Source organism: Balaenoptera borealis (assembly GCF_965194805.1).
Source record: "Balaenoptera borealis genome assembly, chromosome: 3".
NCBI lineage: Eukaryota > Metazoa > Chordata > Mammalia > Artiodactyla > Balaenopteridae > Balaenoptera > Balaenoptera borealis.
In genome coordinates, this window is record NC_138866.1 from 54048334 (window position 1) to 54063709 (window position 15376).

General features: G+C 33.4%; 1 protein-coding gene across 3 annotated transcripts in view; it reads right to left on the reverse strand.

Moving 5' to 3' along the window:
* TOGARAM1 (TOG array regulator of axonemal microtubules 1) overlaps positions 1-15376 on the reverse strand; it is a 76692-nt gene that overhangs the window by 40119 nt on the left and 21197 nt on the right. For 2 of the 3 annotated variants that reach the window (XM_082383796.1, XM_082383798.1), the window contains exons 4-8: positions 12434-12739; positions 10877-11139; positions 8648-8880; positions 5933-6033; positions 2113-2265 (exon numbers count right to left, since the gene is read on the reverse strand). In XM_082383796.1, coding sequence (XP_082239922.1) covers positions 2113-2265; positions 5933-6033; positions 8648-8880; positions 10877-11139; positions 12434-12739 — 1056 coding nt within the window. The remainder of the gene's footprint in view (positions 1-2112; positions 2266-5932; positions 6034-8647; positions 8881-10876; positions 11140-12433; positions 12740-15376) is intronic. The other variant, XM_082383797.1, reaches the window with a different exon arrangement.

The following is a 15376-nucleotide window of genomic DNA, read 5'->3' on the forward strand; positions in this document are numbered from 1 at the left end:
TATTTAAAAACAATTAAATTATATTACCTTTAGGAAGAAAAGTATTTTTGCATTTGATTTTTTTATATAAGAAATAAAATATGTAAGTAAATATGAAAAAACCCTGTCATCCTCTTTTGTAAAAACAATGGACAAATGATCTCTCCTAAAAAGAACAGATACTATGAATTATATTAAGGATTAAATTTTAAGAAATTTACCAAAACAACAAAAAAGAAAACAACAAAGAAACACAAGAGGTTTCTAATCAAGTTCCCTCTTACTGAATTTGTATTAGCTCCACAAAAAATATACATGTCTAAAATGCCTGATTACTTGCACATGTATGACTTAAGGTGACCAGAAACAAGAGAAGTTGACTTTATGATAACCAAGATTGCTACACACAAAAAAATGACAGCTCCTTACATTTGCTGGTAGGCCACAACGCTTAAATACAGGTGACTTCTATTTACTCTATTGAAATATTTATACCCTTCAAAATCACTCCCTCTTTGTTTTTTGACCCACCTCCTAGAATAACAAAAATAAAAACAAAAATAAACAAATGGGACCTAATGAAACTTAAAAGCTTTTGCACAGCAAAGAAAACCATAAATGAGACGAAAAGACAACCCTCAGAATGGGAGAAAATATTTGCAAATGAAGCAACTGACAATGGATTAATCTCCAAAAATATACAAACAGTTCATGCAGCTCAATATCAAAAAAACAATAAATGCTGGAGAGGGTGTGGAGAAAAGGGAACCCCTTGCACTGTTGGTGGGAATGTAAATTGATACAGCCACTATGGAAAACAGTATGGAGGTTCCTTTAAAAACTAAAAATAGAGCTACCATATGATCCAGCAATCCCACTCCTGGGCATATATCTGGAGAAAACTATAACTCGAAAAGATACATGCACCCCAATGTTCACTGCAGCATTATTTACAATAGCCAGGACATGGAAGCAACCTAAATGTCCATTGACAGATTAATGGATAAAGAAGATGCGGTATATATATATATATACAATGGAATATACTCAGCCATAAAAAAGGAACAAAATTGAGTTATCTGTAGTGAGGTGGATGGACCTAGAGTCTGTCATACAGAGTGAAGTAAGTCAGAAAGAGAAAAACAAATACCGTATATTAATGCATATATGTGGAATCTAGAAAAATGGTACAGATTAACCTATTTGCAGGGCAGGAATAGACACGCAGACGTACAGAATGGACGTGTGGACACGGGGGAGGGAGGAAGGGGTGGTGGGATGAATTGGGAGATTGGGATTGACATATATACACTACCATGTGTAAAACAGATAGCTAGTGGGAACCTGCTGTATAGCACAGGGAGCTCAGCTTGGTGCTCTGTGGCGACCTAGATGGGTGGGAGGGAGGTCCAAGAGGAAGGGGATATATGTATACATACAGCTGATTCACTTCATTGTACAGCAGAAACTAACACAACATTGTAAAGCAACTATACCCCAAGAGTAAAAAATAACAACAACAACATAACAAAATCACTTCCTCTTTACCCTGAGGAAAAAATTTTAAATGCAGCTGTAATAGGATCTCTGAAAAAAACAGAGCAGTCACAGAAGTGCTGCTTGCAACTAAGTTAAAAAAAAAAAAAAGGAATGTAAATTATTAACAATGGTTAGTGATAACAAAGAGGCTTCCCAGGTTCTACCACAGGGAAATTATATTCCTGTTTCCACAGTTTTACTCCATAGTTACAACCTAAGTAGGCATCTGGGAGTCTTTTGTTCACATGATTTCTCCGTCGCATTTTAATGGTAAAATGTCTTGTAAAAAATGAGTGTGTGTGTCTGTATGTGTGTGTATGCGTGTGTGTATCTTGGGGGTAAAGGTCAGCAGGGAAACCCTAGTTTTAACCTCTTGGGTAATAGCTTCCCTGCATTGGCTCCTCAGACAAAACCATAAATTAATATGTGAACCTATGTGTTCTCCTCTTGGGCAAAATTATTCAAACAACAACACAGCAGCAGAAGGGTAAGAAGAAAAATCTCAAAACTGAGAAACCTCAGTTAATTTTTCTTTATTGGCATGCTTACAGAGAGACACTGAATCTTAAAAATGAACTTATGAAATTTACTAACCTTTTGTATGCTTATAATGTCTTGGGTGTTCCTTATTTTGTATTTTTAAAACACTAGGTGAAATGTCATGTGACCTATCATCTTCAAAATCACCACATCCAAACCCATAGTTCACACGTTGACCAATTATGCTTACATTGGATGTTGTAATCCCTATAAAATAAATAAAATACATAAAAATATTCATTTGAATGATGTAATACCATAGGTACATATCTCACCTCTAAATCTATCTTGGCTTCTAACATTTTAAAAAGGTTCAATAACATAATATTAAAAATTATAACATTACAGTAATTTTTTAAAGTTTTATCTTATTTTAAATTTTTATAATACTTTTTTACCTTACTAGCAGATCAGAACATTTATTATAAGGCATACTATCACATTTTATAAAAGAGGCTTTAAAATTACAATGAAATACAAAATTCAATGTTTGAAAGAGATAATCAAACACATATATTTTTAAAACATGACAGGCATTTAATGTTTAAACATCATCTTACACTTTACAGCAAAACAGAATTTTTTTAAATCTAGAATTTTTAAACTGCTTCCTGAGAGAGGCCTATATTCTCCATTTCTCTCTTTTCTCCCACTCTCATGGTCTGGCTTGTGAGGCAATAAACTGTATAGGAAAGGAGCTCAGAATCTGAAATTATGCTTCCTGGCTTTAAATCATAGCACTGCCACTTAAATTGCTGACAGAAGCTAGTCAAGACACTTAACCTTATTTGTAAAATGGGGATGATAGTAGTAGCTCTTCCAGAACCTCTGTGAGGACTGAATGAAGAAAATGTAAAGGGGTTAGTACAGGGACTAGTGTACCATAAATATACAAATGTTATATTCCTAGTTAAAAATAAAACAAATCAAACCCTAATGTAGGCCTCCTTTTAATAAATACCTAAAATTTTAATCTATATTTGAATGTTTAAACTGAACACCCTATACTAATACTTTGCAGCTGTTAAAACCACAAAACTACTAAATGGAAAATCCTAGGCAATATATATTTAAGTCACCATCCATTTTTATGTATAGCTGCCATGTAAACCATTAAGTAATAACAATAAAATATAATTTGTTTTTAATACTGTTGAGGGTATTTTAATAAAAACAGGACAGCAGGGAGACGAGGTGCCTGGTGGCCGCTGGGCTAGAGAGTACTGCAGAGTATAGGGCACTAAGTCAGATTCATTGAGAAAGATTTAAAAAATATCTGCTATTAAATGACAGAGACCTTCTGGGAGTAACATGGATATCTTTCTAAATTCTTCTTAATTTTGATAGTTAATTCATAAAGTAAGCCTCATAAAGATATTGGCTTTGGATGGAAATGCTTTCTACTAATAGTTGATACTAACGTAAAGCTACAGGAAAATAGTTTGCTAAAACAACATTCAGGAAATTCAGCACAATGTGCTATAGTAGGTTGTAGTGGAATCTATGTGGAAATCTTTATTGGAAATGCTGATGTGAAGGCAGAATGAATTTATAATTTTTATGTGATTATTTTTGTTTTTATCTTCAGGTAGTCCTTATTCTGAGCATTATCATTTTTATGTTTCACCAATTAAACAACAATAAACTTGTAGAAATCACTTGCTTACTGAAAACAAACAAACCCTATCCCAAATAAACAAAAAATGTAAACCCAAATTTATAAAATCCTAAACCATTAGCAACTTAACATTTTGGAAGCATATTAAATTTAACCAAGAATATCTTACAATAAATACCATAATAGTGTTTCTAAAACTTGATCCTAGAAATACCTAACTTATTTGTTAAAAATGCAGATTTCTAACTCTGAAGATTGATTCAGTAGGTATAAGGTGAGGCCCCAAAACCCATATGTTATATGCATTCCTAGTGATTCCTAGGATTAGGCAAGTTTGAGAAACACTGACTATTAAACAAGTTTGGGAAACATGGAACATCGCATACAGAAGCGAGTATTACTGTAACACCTATCACTCCACTAAAATTTAAATGACTCACAAGGTCATACAACTAGGGTCAGAGGGAAACTCAAATCTCGGTTTTCTAAATCTGCCCTTTTCTAATTCCAAGAATATTCTTCCAAAAGAGGGTTCCATTTTTATAAATTAGATACAATCTGGCAACAAAGTGTCTCTTCAAACTTATACAATTATTTTTAAAGTAATAAATAATTTATTAGGATAATCAGCCTTAAAAAAGAATTAAAGAATAAGTTTATGTATTATATTTCTTTGGGTCTTCCCCTTTAGGAGAACAAATACATACCAAGTGCCCACTATGTACTAGGTGCTTTATATATGTTATATACTTAGATCTTCACTACCCTTCTCAAGGTTTACATCATCAGATGAGGGAACTAGTTTCAAAGCAATTAAGTAACTTGCACAGAGCAAGAATATGATTATTAAAATATCAAACTGGGATTCCAGCTGGGGTCTTTCAGACTCCAAAGCACATATACATTGCCTTCCTGTGCCTAGTAGAATAACTATCTCTTAGTCTAACACACAAGCTTTGTGGAAGCCAGTATACCAGACACACATAGTTGAGTTGGGCTTTTATAATTATGACAGGCACTTGTTGGCAATCAGGGGTGAATAATCTCTGGGGATCAAGAATCTGAAAGTCCAAAAAAGTAAAATAATTGCAATACCACTATAAAAATGTCAGTGCAAAATGTAATGATATTACAAAAGAGGTAATAACAATTTTATTTGTGAATTGGGAAGGCTTCCCAAAGAAAGCAACTGAGTTGTTTTCACAGCTGAATGGGGTGTGGTGTGGATTTCAGAGTTCATCCAGAAGAAACAGTATGTGCAACTGCAAAGAGATAGGAAATGGTACTGAAGGTGGTCTGATTTAAATGGATCACAACATACAAAGCAGGAAATGAAAATGAAGCTGAAGATGTCTGCACGGCTCTGATCAAAGAAGAATGCTCTGAATAAATTTAGGCTGGGCAATATAGTCAGTTTTGCATTATGGGAAAGGGATTGTAAGTGGACGAGACTGAAGCTGGAGAGAAATGTTAGGCGGCTAGGTAAAAAATGAGTAAGAGTGATAGTGGGAATTAAAAAGAGATGAAATTAAGATATATTTAGGAGGAAGAAATTTAAAATCTTAGCAAACAGTTAGATACACACACAGCTTTTTAGGAGAGTAATTATAAGGTAAACCTTAAGGTTGTTATGACTTTCACAATGAGATCATGCGAAAATAAATATCATATCCCAACTTGCTACAATTAATTCATAATTCAATAGTTTTACAAATCATAAAGAACATATAGTTCCCATCCTAAATTGATCAGAATTCAAATATTTTTCTAATTTATTACCTATACCTGAATCTATTTTCTAAGAACTGCTGTTATAAATTAGTGATTTCCAGGTTAGTTTGCAAAATGCTTAACACAAGATATTTACACTAGTTAGATATTATTTGTAAAAGAAATTGTCTTTTGTGGCCCCCGGTGGTTTCTAAACTATGCTGCACTTTAGAATCACCTAGAGAGTTCTCAAAAACTTTGATGGCCAGGTCACATTCTGTATCAATTAAATCAAAATGTCCTGGTGTGGGAGCCAGAACGGGTAACTTATGGGTTTAAAGGGGTATCAATTATTCAGGTAAGTATTTTTTCTTCCAAGAATAATAAGTATTCTTGCCAAAATGGCCTTTTAAGGAGTTAAAAAGATGGTTAGCCTTAATTAGTAATTATAAAAATTCTAAATCTAAAATACATTTGCCATCATTTTTTAATCATTTAAAAATCATACTTTCTATAAAACATATTTATAAAACAGTCATAGAATACCTGCACTGGGGCTTTGTTCAGCTACCTGAGAGTTCTTATTCTTTGCAGAAGAAAGTCTTGTTAGACAATGTTTTGATCCAAATGTTGGAAATATGTCTGACCTACAATGAAACAAAGTAATTTCAATAAACATTGAAGATCTAGAGCTATTCAGCATTCTTATATCAAACATTCTCTATACTTTAATTAACTCACTAAACTTTGATAGTGAGGCAACAACAAGTATGATAAACTATGGCTAAGAATATTTCTTATTGGTATTCCTATTTCACCTTTTGAACTTCCAACCTTTTCAACATATGGTCAATCCTTAATTATTCAGGAGAGGATTACCAAAGGAAATGAAGACACTTCAATTTGTGCTGTTTAATCTTTCTTTGGGTAAGGGGAAAAAAAAAACCTGACCCAAAGACAGTCCATTCCAGAACTAAGCCAAATGATTCTAATCATCTAGTATATTATCTACCTTCATATATAATATAAAAATAGGGACTTAATAATATTATAAGTAAGAGATCAGCAACAAGTGAGTTTTAGCAAATGCCGCTTTCTTCGTGGACTATTTTTTGCTATACTTTCTTGACTTCATAAAGGCCTACAGGCCTTGTTCCACAAAGAAAGTAAACTGAAGAATATTAAGTCTGTACATAAAGGGAACTGTTTAAAATCAGTAAGAGCTAAAATGCCAATAAGTCAGTGATGGATATTATTAAGAAGAGATTTTACAAAGGAGTACAATTCTTAGTAGTTGGGTAGGCATATTTGTGAATTGACCTAGTGAGAAATCAATGTTAAATATTTTAAAAGAGTAATTTCTCTAGACTAGATGACTGTCAATTTACATTTATATTGAGTGTATTTGACTTAGATGAAAGAAAATACTTCAGTCTCTAGAAAAGTGGTTCTCAATGATTTTTCCTTCCCAACCCACGTAAGGATGAAAGCCCTGCAGAAGTAGTAGTGACTTTCTTTGGCCATGATTCTTAAGGCAGGATGTAAGCTGGTTGAGAATAATTGCTCTTAAACTAATAAAATAAAATGTGGAAATGCTAAATTCATTAAAGATAATTCAGTCCATAAATGAGGGTATACTGAACTCTTTTCTCAAGGAGTTCAATATCTGAAGAGAATAACTCTATGAAACAATATTGCGAATAGTGAATTCTAAATGTTGTATCAACAATATAAAATGAACTTTTCTTCCCAGTTGCGTTCCAGATTACTTACAGAACCTTGAAACTGTAAGAGTATGTAACATAAAATTTCACATTCATGTAAGACAAAGGAAAAACTTTAGGTCTAAGAGATAAATGTATATATTTTAAATGTCTGGTAACTTAATGTAAACATAATTACTTCACCAGCCCACGTAGCCATTCCAAATTCATTTTGTAAATATATTGCATTATTCTACATAGGTAATTACAACAAAGGAATTTCCAGTAAGAAAAAATTTCCAACTGCAAAATAAGCTGCTGTTTCAGCTAAAAAATGTGGGGAAGGAAATCATGGAATGAGACAAACCTCTCACAATGGGACACAAAAATTTGGTTTAATTCTATGAACTGCTGAAATAAAACACCCTTTTACATTAATGTTCACAGAACATCATCTCTCCTTGGATTATGTAATCTCTACCTATTAGAGGTTCTAGTTCACTTAAGTAAAAATAATTTAAATTTAATTTTAAATATTTACCTCTATATGTAAACATGGTATGGATAAAATCAAAGGAAAATGAAATTAAACAGACTGACAACACCAAAGGTTAATTAGGATGTAAAACAACTGGAACTCTCATACATTGCTGACAGGAGTATAAAATTGCACAAGCATCTTAGAAAACTGCTTAGCACTTATTTAAAAAGTTAAATGTCCATCTACCCAAGACCTAGTAATTCTACTCCTAGGTTTTTGTCTAAAATAAAGAGGAATACACCTGAAACTAACACAACATTGCAAATCAACTATAGTCCAATATAAAATAAAAAATAAAAATTTAAAAATAAATAAAATAAAATACAATAAAGAGGGAAAGGATTCCCCAAAATTCTAGAATAGGGTCACAGAGATTTTCAGAAATCAAGGTAGGATCACTGTTTAAGATTTAAACATTATTGAGGTAACCTGGAAAAGTTTGTCGAATTGCTATGCTGTCAGTATGGGGTGACCAGGACTCTAATTCTAGCACTGCTGCGGTAAGGAAACTACTGAGAGGGCTGCAAAAGCTACTGCATGGAGTCCTAAACTCCCACAAGATAATGGAATAACAAAATATAAGAAATAGTTGGGTAATGGCTGGGTGGAATTTATCCATTGATTAGAGGAAATTGGTGCTGAGTTTTAAACGAAAATTATTAAACGAAAACAGCAATATCAGCTATTGGTCAATCGCCAAAGAGTCAATGATACAGAAAAGAGCTAAAGGACAAGGAATATTAGGATAAATCTTAGATAGGCATAAGAATAAGTGGGGCTTTGAGACTAGAATTTATATTAATTTAGTTGGGGTTGTGTTCTGTCTCTCCACCACCACCCCAAACCAAAGCCAACCAAGGTAATATCTGTAAATTTTCTGTTGTCTTTTAAATGTATTTCAACGTTTCAAAAACTAGAAAATGGTCTTAAAGTTTTTTTTTTTTTAAATATGATATTAGAGCTTCAGACTACAAATTACAGATCAGAATTCATTTAACATGTCAAAAAATAAAATACATTATTCTCTTCCCCTGGGGAGTTGTCGACAGAGAAGAAGTCAAAGATTCTTGGCTGTAAACTCCACTTTCACTGTAAAAGCTGATGTTTGGAGAGGAAGATCGAGATGGAGAGTCCACAGTCAAGTCGAGCTTAATTGCAGAATCAGGGCTTTCAAGATCAGAAGTACTGCCACTCAGTTTTGCTCTTTTCTTAGCTGCACTATTACGAAGGGACCTAAGAGAGCTCTGCATCTAAAAAAAATTAAAACAATTAACTTTACAAAATAATTATATAAGTAAAAGTTATCCTTAGATTTCAAACTCCAATAACTATACCTAGCTAGCCACTCTTCAATCCAATACTAACAAGATGGATGTTAACATATTTGTACATAGTATAAATACAGATTTCATCACTCAGGTATTTATTTATAAACAACCTCCTAGGTTATAATTTCCTTAAGAGGAAGGATCTCAAGATATTATTCACCATGGTATTTCCAGCACTGGGTACAATGACCAATATATTGTAAAAATTCATTCACAGGTGAATCACTGAATCAGATGGTAGCACAGTTGAAGTCACAGAGGTCCATCTAACCTTAGGTCAATAGTGTGCTGATGTGGCTATTTAGAAGTTCTATGAGAAGGTCAGCAAAAAGTAATCAGCTTTCTAAATTTGAAGTTTACATCAAGCTTGCCAGTGTTAGAGTTCAGAGAATAATAGATCATTGTATGTAACTTCTGAAGACAAGTATTTATAGAAATGCAGAGTAGAAATCTTTATCACATATATATTAAGTTTGGGAATAGAGCCTTGAACAAATTAAGGAACTCAGAAATATACATAAGCTGTGTTTTGCTTACATTTTGATTATAACAATTGTAATAGTTGATTCAATAGTACAGCCACTTGCCTAGTAAATCCTTGGAAGGTTGAATATCCAAAAACATTAGTATCTACCTATATTTACTAATAATTATAAAAAAGAAATTACCCTTTCAATTACCCACTAAAAGGACTATTTTTAAGTTATCATAAAAAACAATATGTAGGATCAGATGAAATTTATGAGTTACACAGGAAAATGCCTCTTCTGTAAGTTTGTTTCCTGTAAATAAATTCCCTTCATAGTACCACTGGACTATAACTGCAAAAACAAAAGCAAAAAGAAAAAAAACAAGAAAAGATTTTACAAGCAATTAGAAGCTGGAATGACTAATTAATTCATTAAGAACCAATTTTGATTCTTTATAAGTTAGTTTTACACATGCTTAATGTTAAAGAAGTGCTTTTTAAATGAATATGCATTAATTTTTTTTGAGCAAACTATCAGTACATGATGCCTTACATCTTAAAAACAGGCTAAAATAAGACCACAAAATATCATCATTGGGTGTTTCAGTTTACATATTTAATGTAAAACACTTTTCAACCTGACATCAGGCAAACTGAAATGATAAAAAGGAAGCATCTGTGGAAATAGTGCTCTGAATCTAAAGTAACATAGCAGCCACATCCCTCCTCTGGCATAATTAATATGCGGAGTTATCATATTGGCAATACATTTTTATAGTATAAATGGAGTGATCTAGGATTCAAAGATGAAAATACAATATGATGTCAATTTCATAAAGATAAATAAACTTGCACGTATGCACAAGGGACATGCCCAAGAATGTTTACTGCAGCATAGTTTGCAATAGCAAAAGACTAGAAATAAGCCAAAATCAATTATATGAATACATTATAAATATATCAAAATACTACTGTATCAATATAAAAAGTACATAAATACATAAAACACAAACTAATGGTAACAGTGGTGCCTCTGGTGAAGAGGAAAGAGAAACTGGATTAGGGAGGGAACTATGTTATGTTTCATTTATTAAAAAAGTAGGAAACAAATACGACAAATTGTTCATTTGGGAGGGGTTAGTGCATGCGTATATTGCTATATTATCTGTACTTTTAATTTGAAAAGGAATAATATATGCACAGAATACTGGAAGGAAAGACATTAGAGTGATAATGATAAATTATTCTGGGTAGTGGAATTTGGTGTGATGAATTTTCTTCTTAATACTTCACTATAGTTTCCACGTTTTCTATTGTGAACATAAAATATTTTTACAAATAAGACATCATGTTATGGGATAAAAAGTACTTGATTTTTCCTTAAATTACAACTATTATTTATAGACAATTACAAGCATTTAAAAATTACTGAAAATATTTGGTTCTAACCTCTTCTTGATCCAAATCTTTATCCCTGATATTTAATTCTGAAAGATCAATTGAAAGACTATCTTTTTCACTCTTCCAAATGTCATCTGGCTCTTTCTTTTTGGGTCCCACTGTGCTTAAATCAGCTTTATCAGGCAAAAGGCTGATACCCCGTGGTATGGGAGGTACAGGCTTGGTCCCATTTAAGCCTCGTCGGGAAGATGGTGATCTCACCAAGGCAGGTGTAAGTTGAATTGGAGAAGGTTTCTCTTGAGAATTTTCTCCTGCATGAAAAAGACATATTGTACTCTTTTTTTTTTTTCAACTTCAAGTTGAAAAACAGTAATCAATAGCATTAAAATCACAAGTGTTTAGAATTAGGTGTTTTTAAATTAAAAGGCACATTATATTTTACTAGAAATAAAGATTGCTACTTAAGATGAGATAAAAATATCAGTGTCCCCTAACAAATATAACAAAAATGGGCCACCCAAAATCCTTTCATATCAAATAAAAATATTATATACCAAGTGAATCTTTTTTTTTTTTTTCGGCTGCGCCGCATGGCTTGTGACATCTTAATTCCCTGACCAAGGATTGCGCCCGCGCCCTTGGCAGTGAAAGCACGGAGTCCTAACCACTGGACCTCCAGGGAATTCCGTGAAATTTCTTCATACACATCATCATGATTAATACTTGTAAAGTCCGTAATAAGCTAGAAGGGTTAATTATCTGGCTTGATATAACTATGCAAGCAACACTTGAATGACTACTACGTGCAAAGCAGTAATACTGGGCACTAGGGAGAACAAGTTGAATAATGTCTCAGCTTTCAATACAATATCTGATTTTGGAGGAAAGACAAATACAGAAATAAATTAAAGAAGAGAATGAAGACTCAGTGCTAAGAGAAAGTAATAAAATCGGCTGACTATGCAATAAATTGACCTTATGGTTATAAACTGGAACATTTGTGTTGTAGGATAGTTTAAAGGTGAAATATCTGACCTCAGGGGCTAGGGATAGGAAAGCATTTGGGACATGGGGCTTGCCTTTAATAGACTTTTTATTTTGAGACTGACTCTGTCTTAAATAAGCTAACATGCTAATTTTATGATTTTGGAGTGGGCTATTGTTAAGAAGAGAATATTTTAGTTAATAACAAGTAGTAGAAAAACCATCAAAATAATTGTAACAGAGAGTAAATAGTCAGTAAATGTTGTATAAATACTAGACATTACAGTAAATATATGAATGATATTTTATATTTGTAAAGCTAAAACTTGTTAGTAGGCTCTCAGGCTGTTCATGTTCATGTACATTATAAAGCATTATTATTTGTTTAGTTCTGAAAAAGGATTTTGAAGTGGCAATATAAGAAAAAAAAGAAATGAGAATTTCAATTAAATTTTATATTACACATTTGATCTATTTAACATTCTGTTAAATATTTTCTTAAATATTTACTAATTCAGAGAAATAAAATGCAATTTACCAGCTTTTAAAGATCTAACAACCCGAACTTCAAAGTAATTATTCGAACATATAAATAAATTTGAACAAAGTATTAATTTTTACCATCATGTATACCTGTAGGATCAGACGACTTTTGGCTGACAAGCTTTTTTTGCGGACTTGGCTTTGAAACTCCTTCAAAGCTTTTAAGAGGCCAGGAATTTGAGAAATTAACGGAATTATCTTGGGACTTCTTTGGAGATACAGTAAGAGACGTGTGCTTTGGACTAGTTCGAGGTGATGAGAGAGGATAGGATGGAAGAATGAAGCCTCCTGAACTTGGATTTGGACGAGAGTATGATGAAGTACGTTCTCTCTGACTACCAAATGTTTGCTGTGTCTTACTGCCAAAATTTAGGCTAGCATAAACTGTAATAAAACAAAAGAGAATGTAATTTATTTATACACATCTTCTAAGAGTTTAAAGTTTTTTTGCTTTTCACATTCAGGTTTTTAATCCCATCTGGCATTTATATTTTTGTACGATGTGAGGTAAAGACCTAATTTAACTTTCTACTATATAGATAGTCCAGTTTTCCCAGTGCCACTTTTTGAGCCACGCATTGTTTCTCTTTCATCTATAAATCTCCCATATGTATATTTAGGTCTATTCTTAGGTGCTTCTTATTGGTTGCCTTAGTCTTTTTGTCTCTTCTTGCACTAGCACCACAATGTTTTATTTATCATCACGCTGATAGGATGAGTCTCCTTCCATTTTTTTTCCAGTTTTATTGAGAGATGGTTGACATACATTACTGTATAAGTTTAAGGCACACACCATGATGGTTTGAGATATATATATATATATATATATATACACATTGTGAAATGATTACCAAAATAGGTTCAGCTAACATCTACCTTCTGACATGGATACAATAAAAAGAAGAGAAAAAAGGAAAAAAAAAATTTCTCTTTGTGATGAGAACACTTAGGATTTATTCTCGTAACAACTTTTATGTATGCCACACAGCAGTGTTAACTGTAGTAATCATGTTGTCTCCTTCCATTTTGATCTTCTTTAGAATTATCTAGGCCATTCTTGGTCCTCCATTCTTTCATATGAATTTCAGGATTAGCCTGTCAGGTTCCATAAAAGATCCTGTTGAGATTTTGACAGAAATGACACTGAGTCTCCTTGTTTAAAAATATAGGATCTCTTTTAATTTATTCAGGCCTTCTTTTATGTCTCTCAAAAAAGTAGTTTAGTTTTCATAATAAATGGTATGCAAATCTTCTGTTAGATTTCCAGATACTTACACATTCTGTTGATACTGTAATCTTTCTTAAAAACTACATTTTCTGAACGTTGCTGGTGTCTGGGAGCTTTATTGACCTTTCCTTTCAGGTTTTATATTTGGCAAACTTGCTAAATTATTTATTATTTTAATAGTTTTCTGTATATCCTTTTGGATTTTCTACATAGATAATTAATCCAATAATGGTAATAATGATAATGATGAAGACTATGACAATGATGAGAGCTAATATTTATTGAGCTAATGTTTATGTGCCAGGTGGTGTTCCAAGTACTTTATATGTATTAACTAATTTAATCCTCACAACAATTTTGTGGTGTTGGTACTATCCTTATTTTATAGATTAAAAAAATGACAGAGTAAATTGCTAAAAATCACACACTAGGAAATTATGAAGCTGGGATATGAACTCAGGCACTCTGGCTCCCAAGCCTGTGCTTTTAACCACTACATTGTACCATGTTTTATCTGCTTAGAAAGGTATAATCTCACCAAGACTGAACCAGGAAGAAATAGAAAATATGAACAGACCAATTACCAGTACTGAAATTGAATCAGTAGTTTTAAAACTCCCAACAAACAAAACTCTGGTACCAGATGGCTTCACAGGTGAGTTCTATCAATTCACCTATCCTCAAACTATTCCACAAAATTACAGAGGAAGGAACACTGCCAAACTCATTCTCTGAGGACAGCATCACGCTGATACCAAAACCAGACAAAGATGCCACAAAAAAAGAAAATTGCAGGCCAATATCACTGATGAACATAGATGTAAAAATCCTCAACAAAACACTAGCAAACAAAGTCCAACAATACATTAAAAGGATCCTACACCATGTTCAAGTGGGATTTATGCCAGGGATGCAAGGACTTTTCAATATCTGCAAATCAATCAATGTGATATGCCACATTAACAAATTGAAGAATAAAAACCTTATGATCATAGCAGTAGATGCAGAAACAGCTCTTGATAAAATTCAACATCCACTTATGATAAAACCTCTCCAGAAAGTGGGCATAGAGGAAACATACCTCAACCTAATGAAGGCCACATATGACAAACCCACAGCTAACATACTCAGTGGCAAAAAGCTGAAAGTATTTCCTAAGATCAGGAACAAGACACGGATGCCCACTCTTGCCACGTTTATTCAACACAGTTTTCAAAGTCCTAGCCACAGCCATCAGAGAAGAAAAAGAAATAAAAAGAATCCAAATTGGAAAGGAAGAATTAAAACTGTCACTGTTTGCAGATGACATGATACTATACACAGAAAATCCTAGAGACACTACCAGAAAACTACTAGTGCTCATCAATGAATTCAGTAAAGTTGCAAGATACAAAATATACAGAAATCTGTTGCATCTCTATACAATAACAACAAACTATCAGGCAATTCCCTGGTGCTCCAGTGGTTAGGACTCTACGCTTTCACCGCCAAGGGCCTGGGTTCAATCCCTGGTTGGGGAAGTAAGATCCCACGAGCTGTGTGGCACAGCCAAAAAACAAACATGAAAAAACTATCAGAAAGAGAAATTAAGGGGCTTTCCTGGTGGTGCAGTGCGTAGGAGTCCGCCTGCCAATGCAGGGGAAATGGGTTCGAGCCCTGGTCCGGGAAGATCCCACATGCCGCGGAGCAGCTAAGTCCGTGCGCCACAACTACTGAGCCTGTGCTCTAGAGCCCGCGAGCCACAACTACTGAGCCTGCGTGCCACAACTACTGAAGCCTACGTGCCTGGGGCC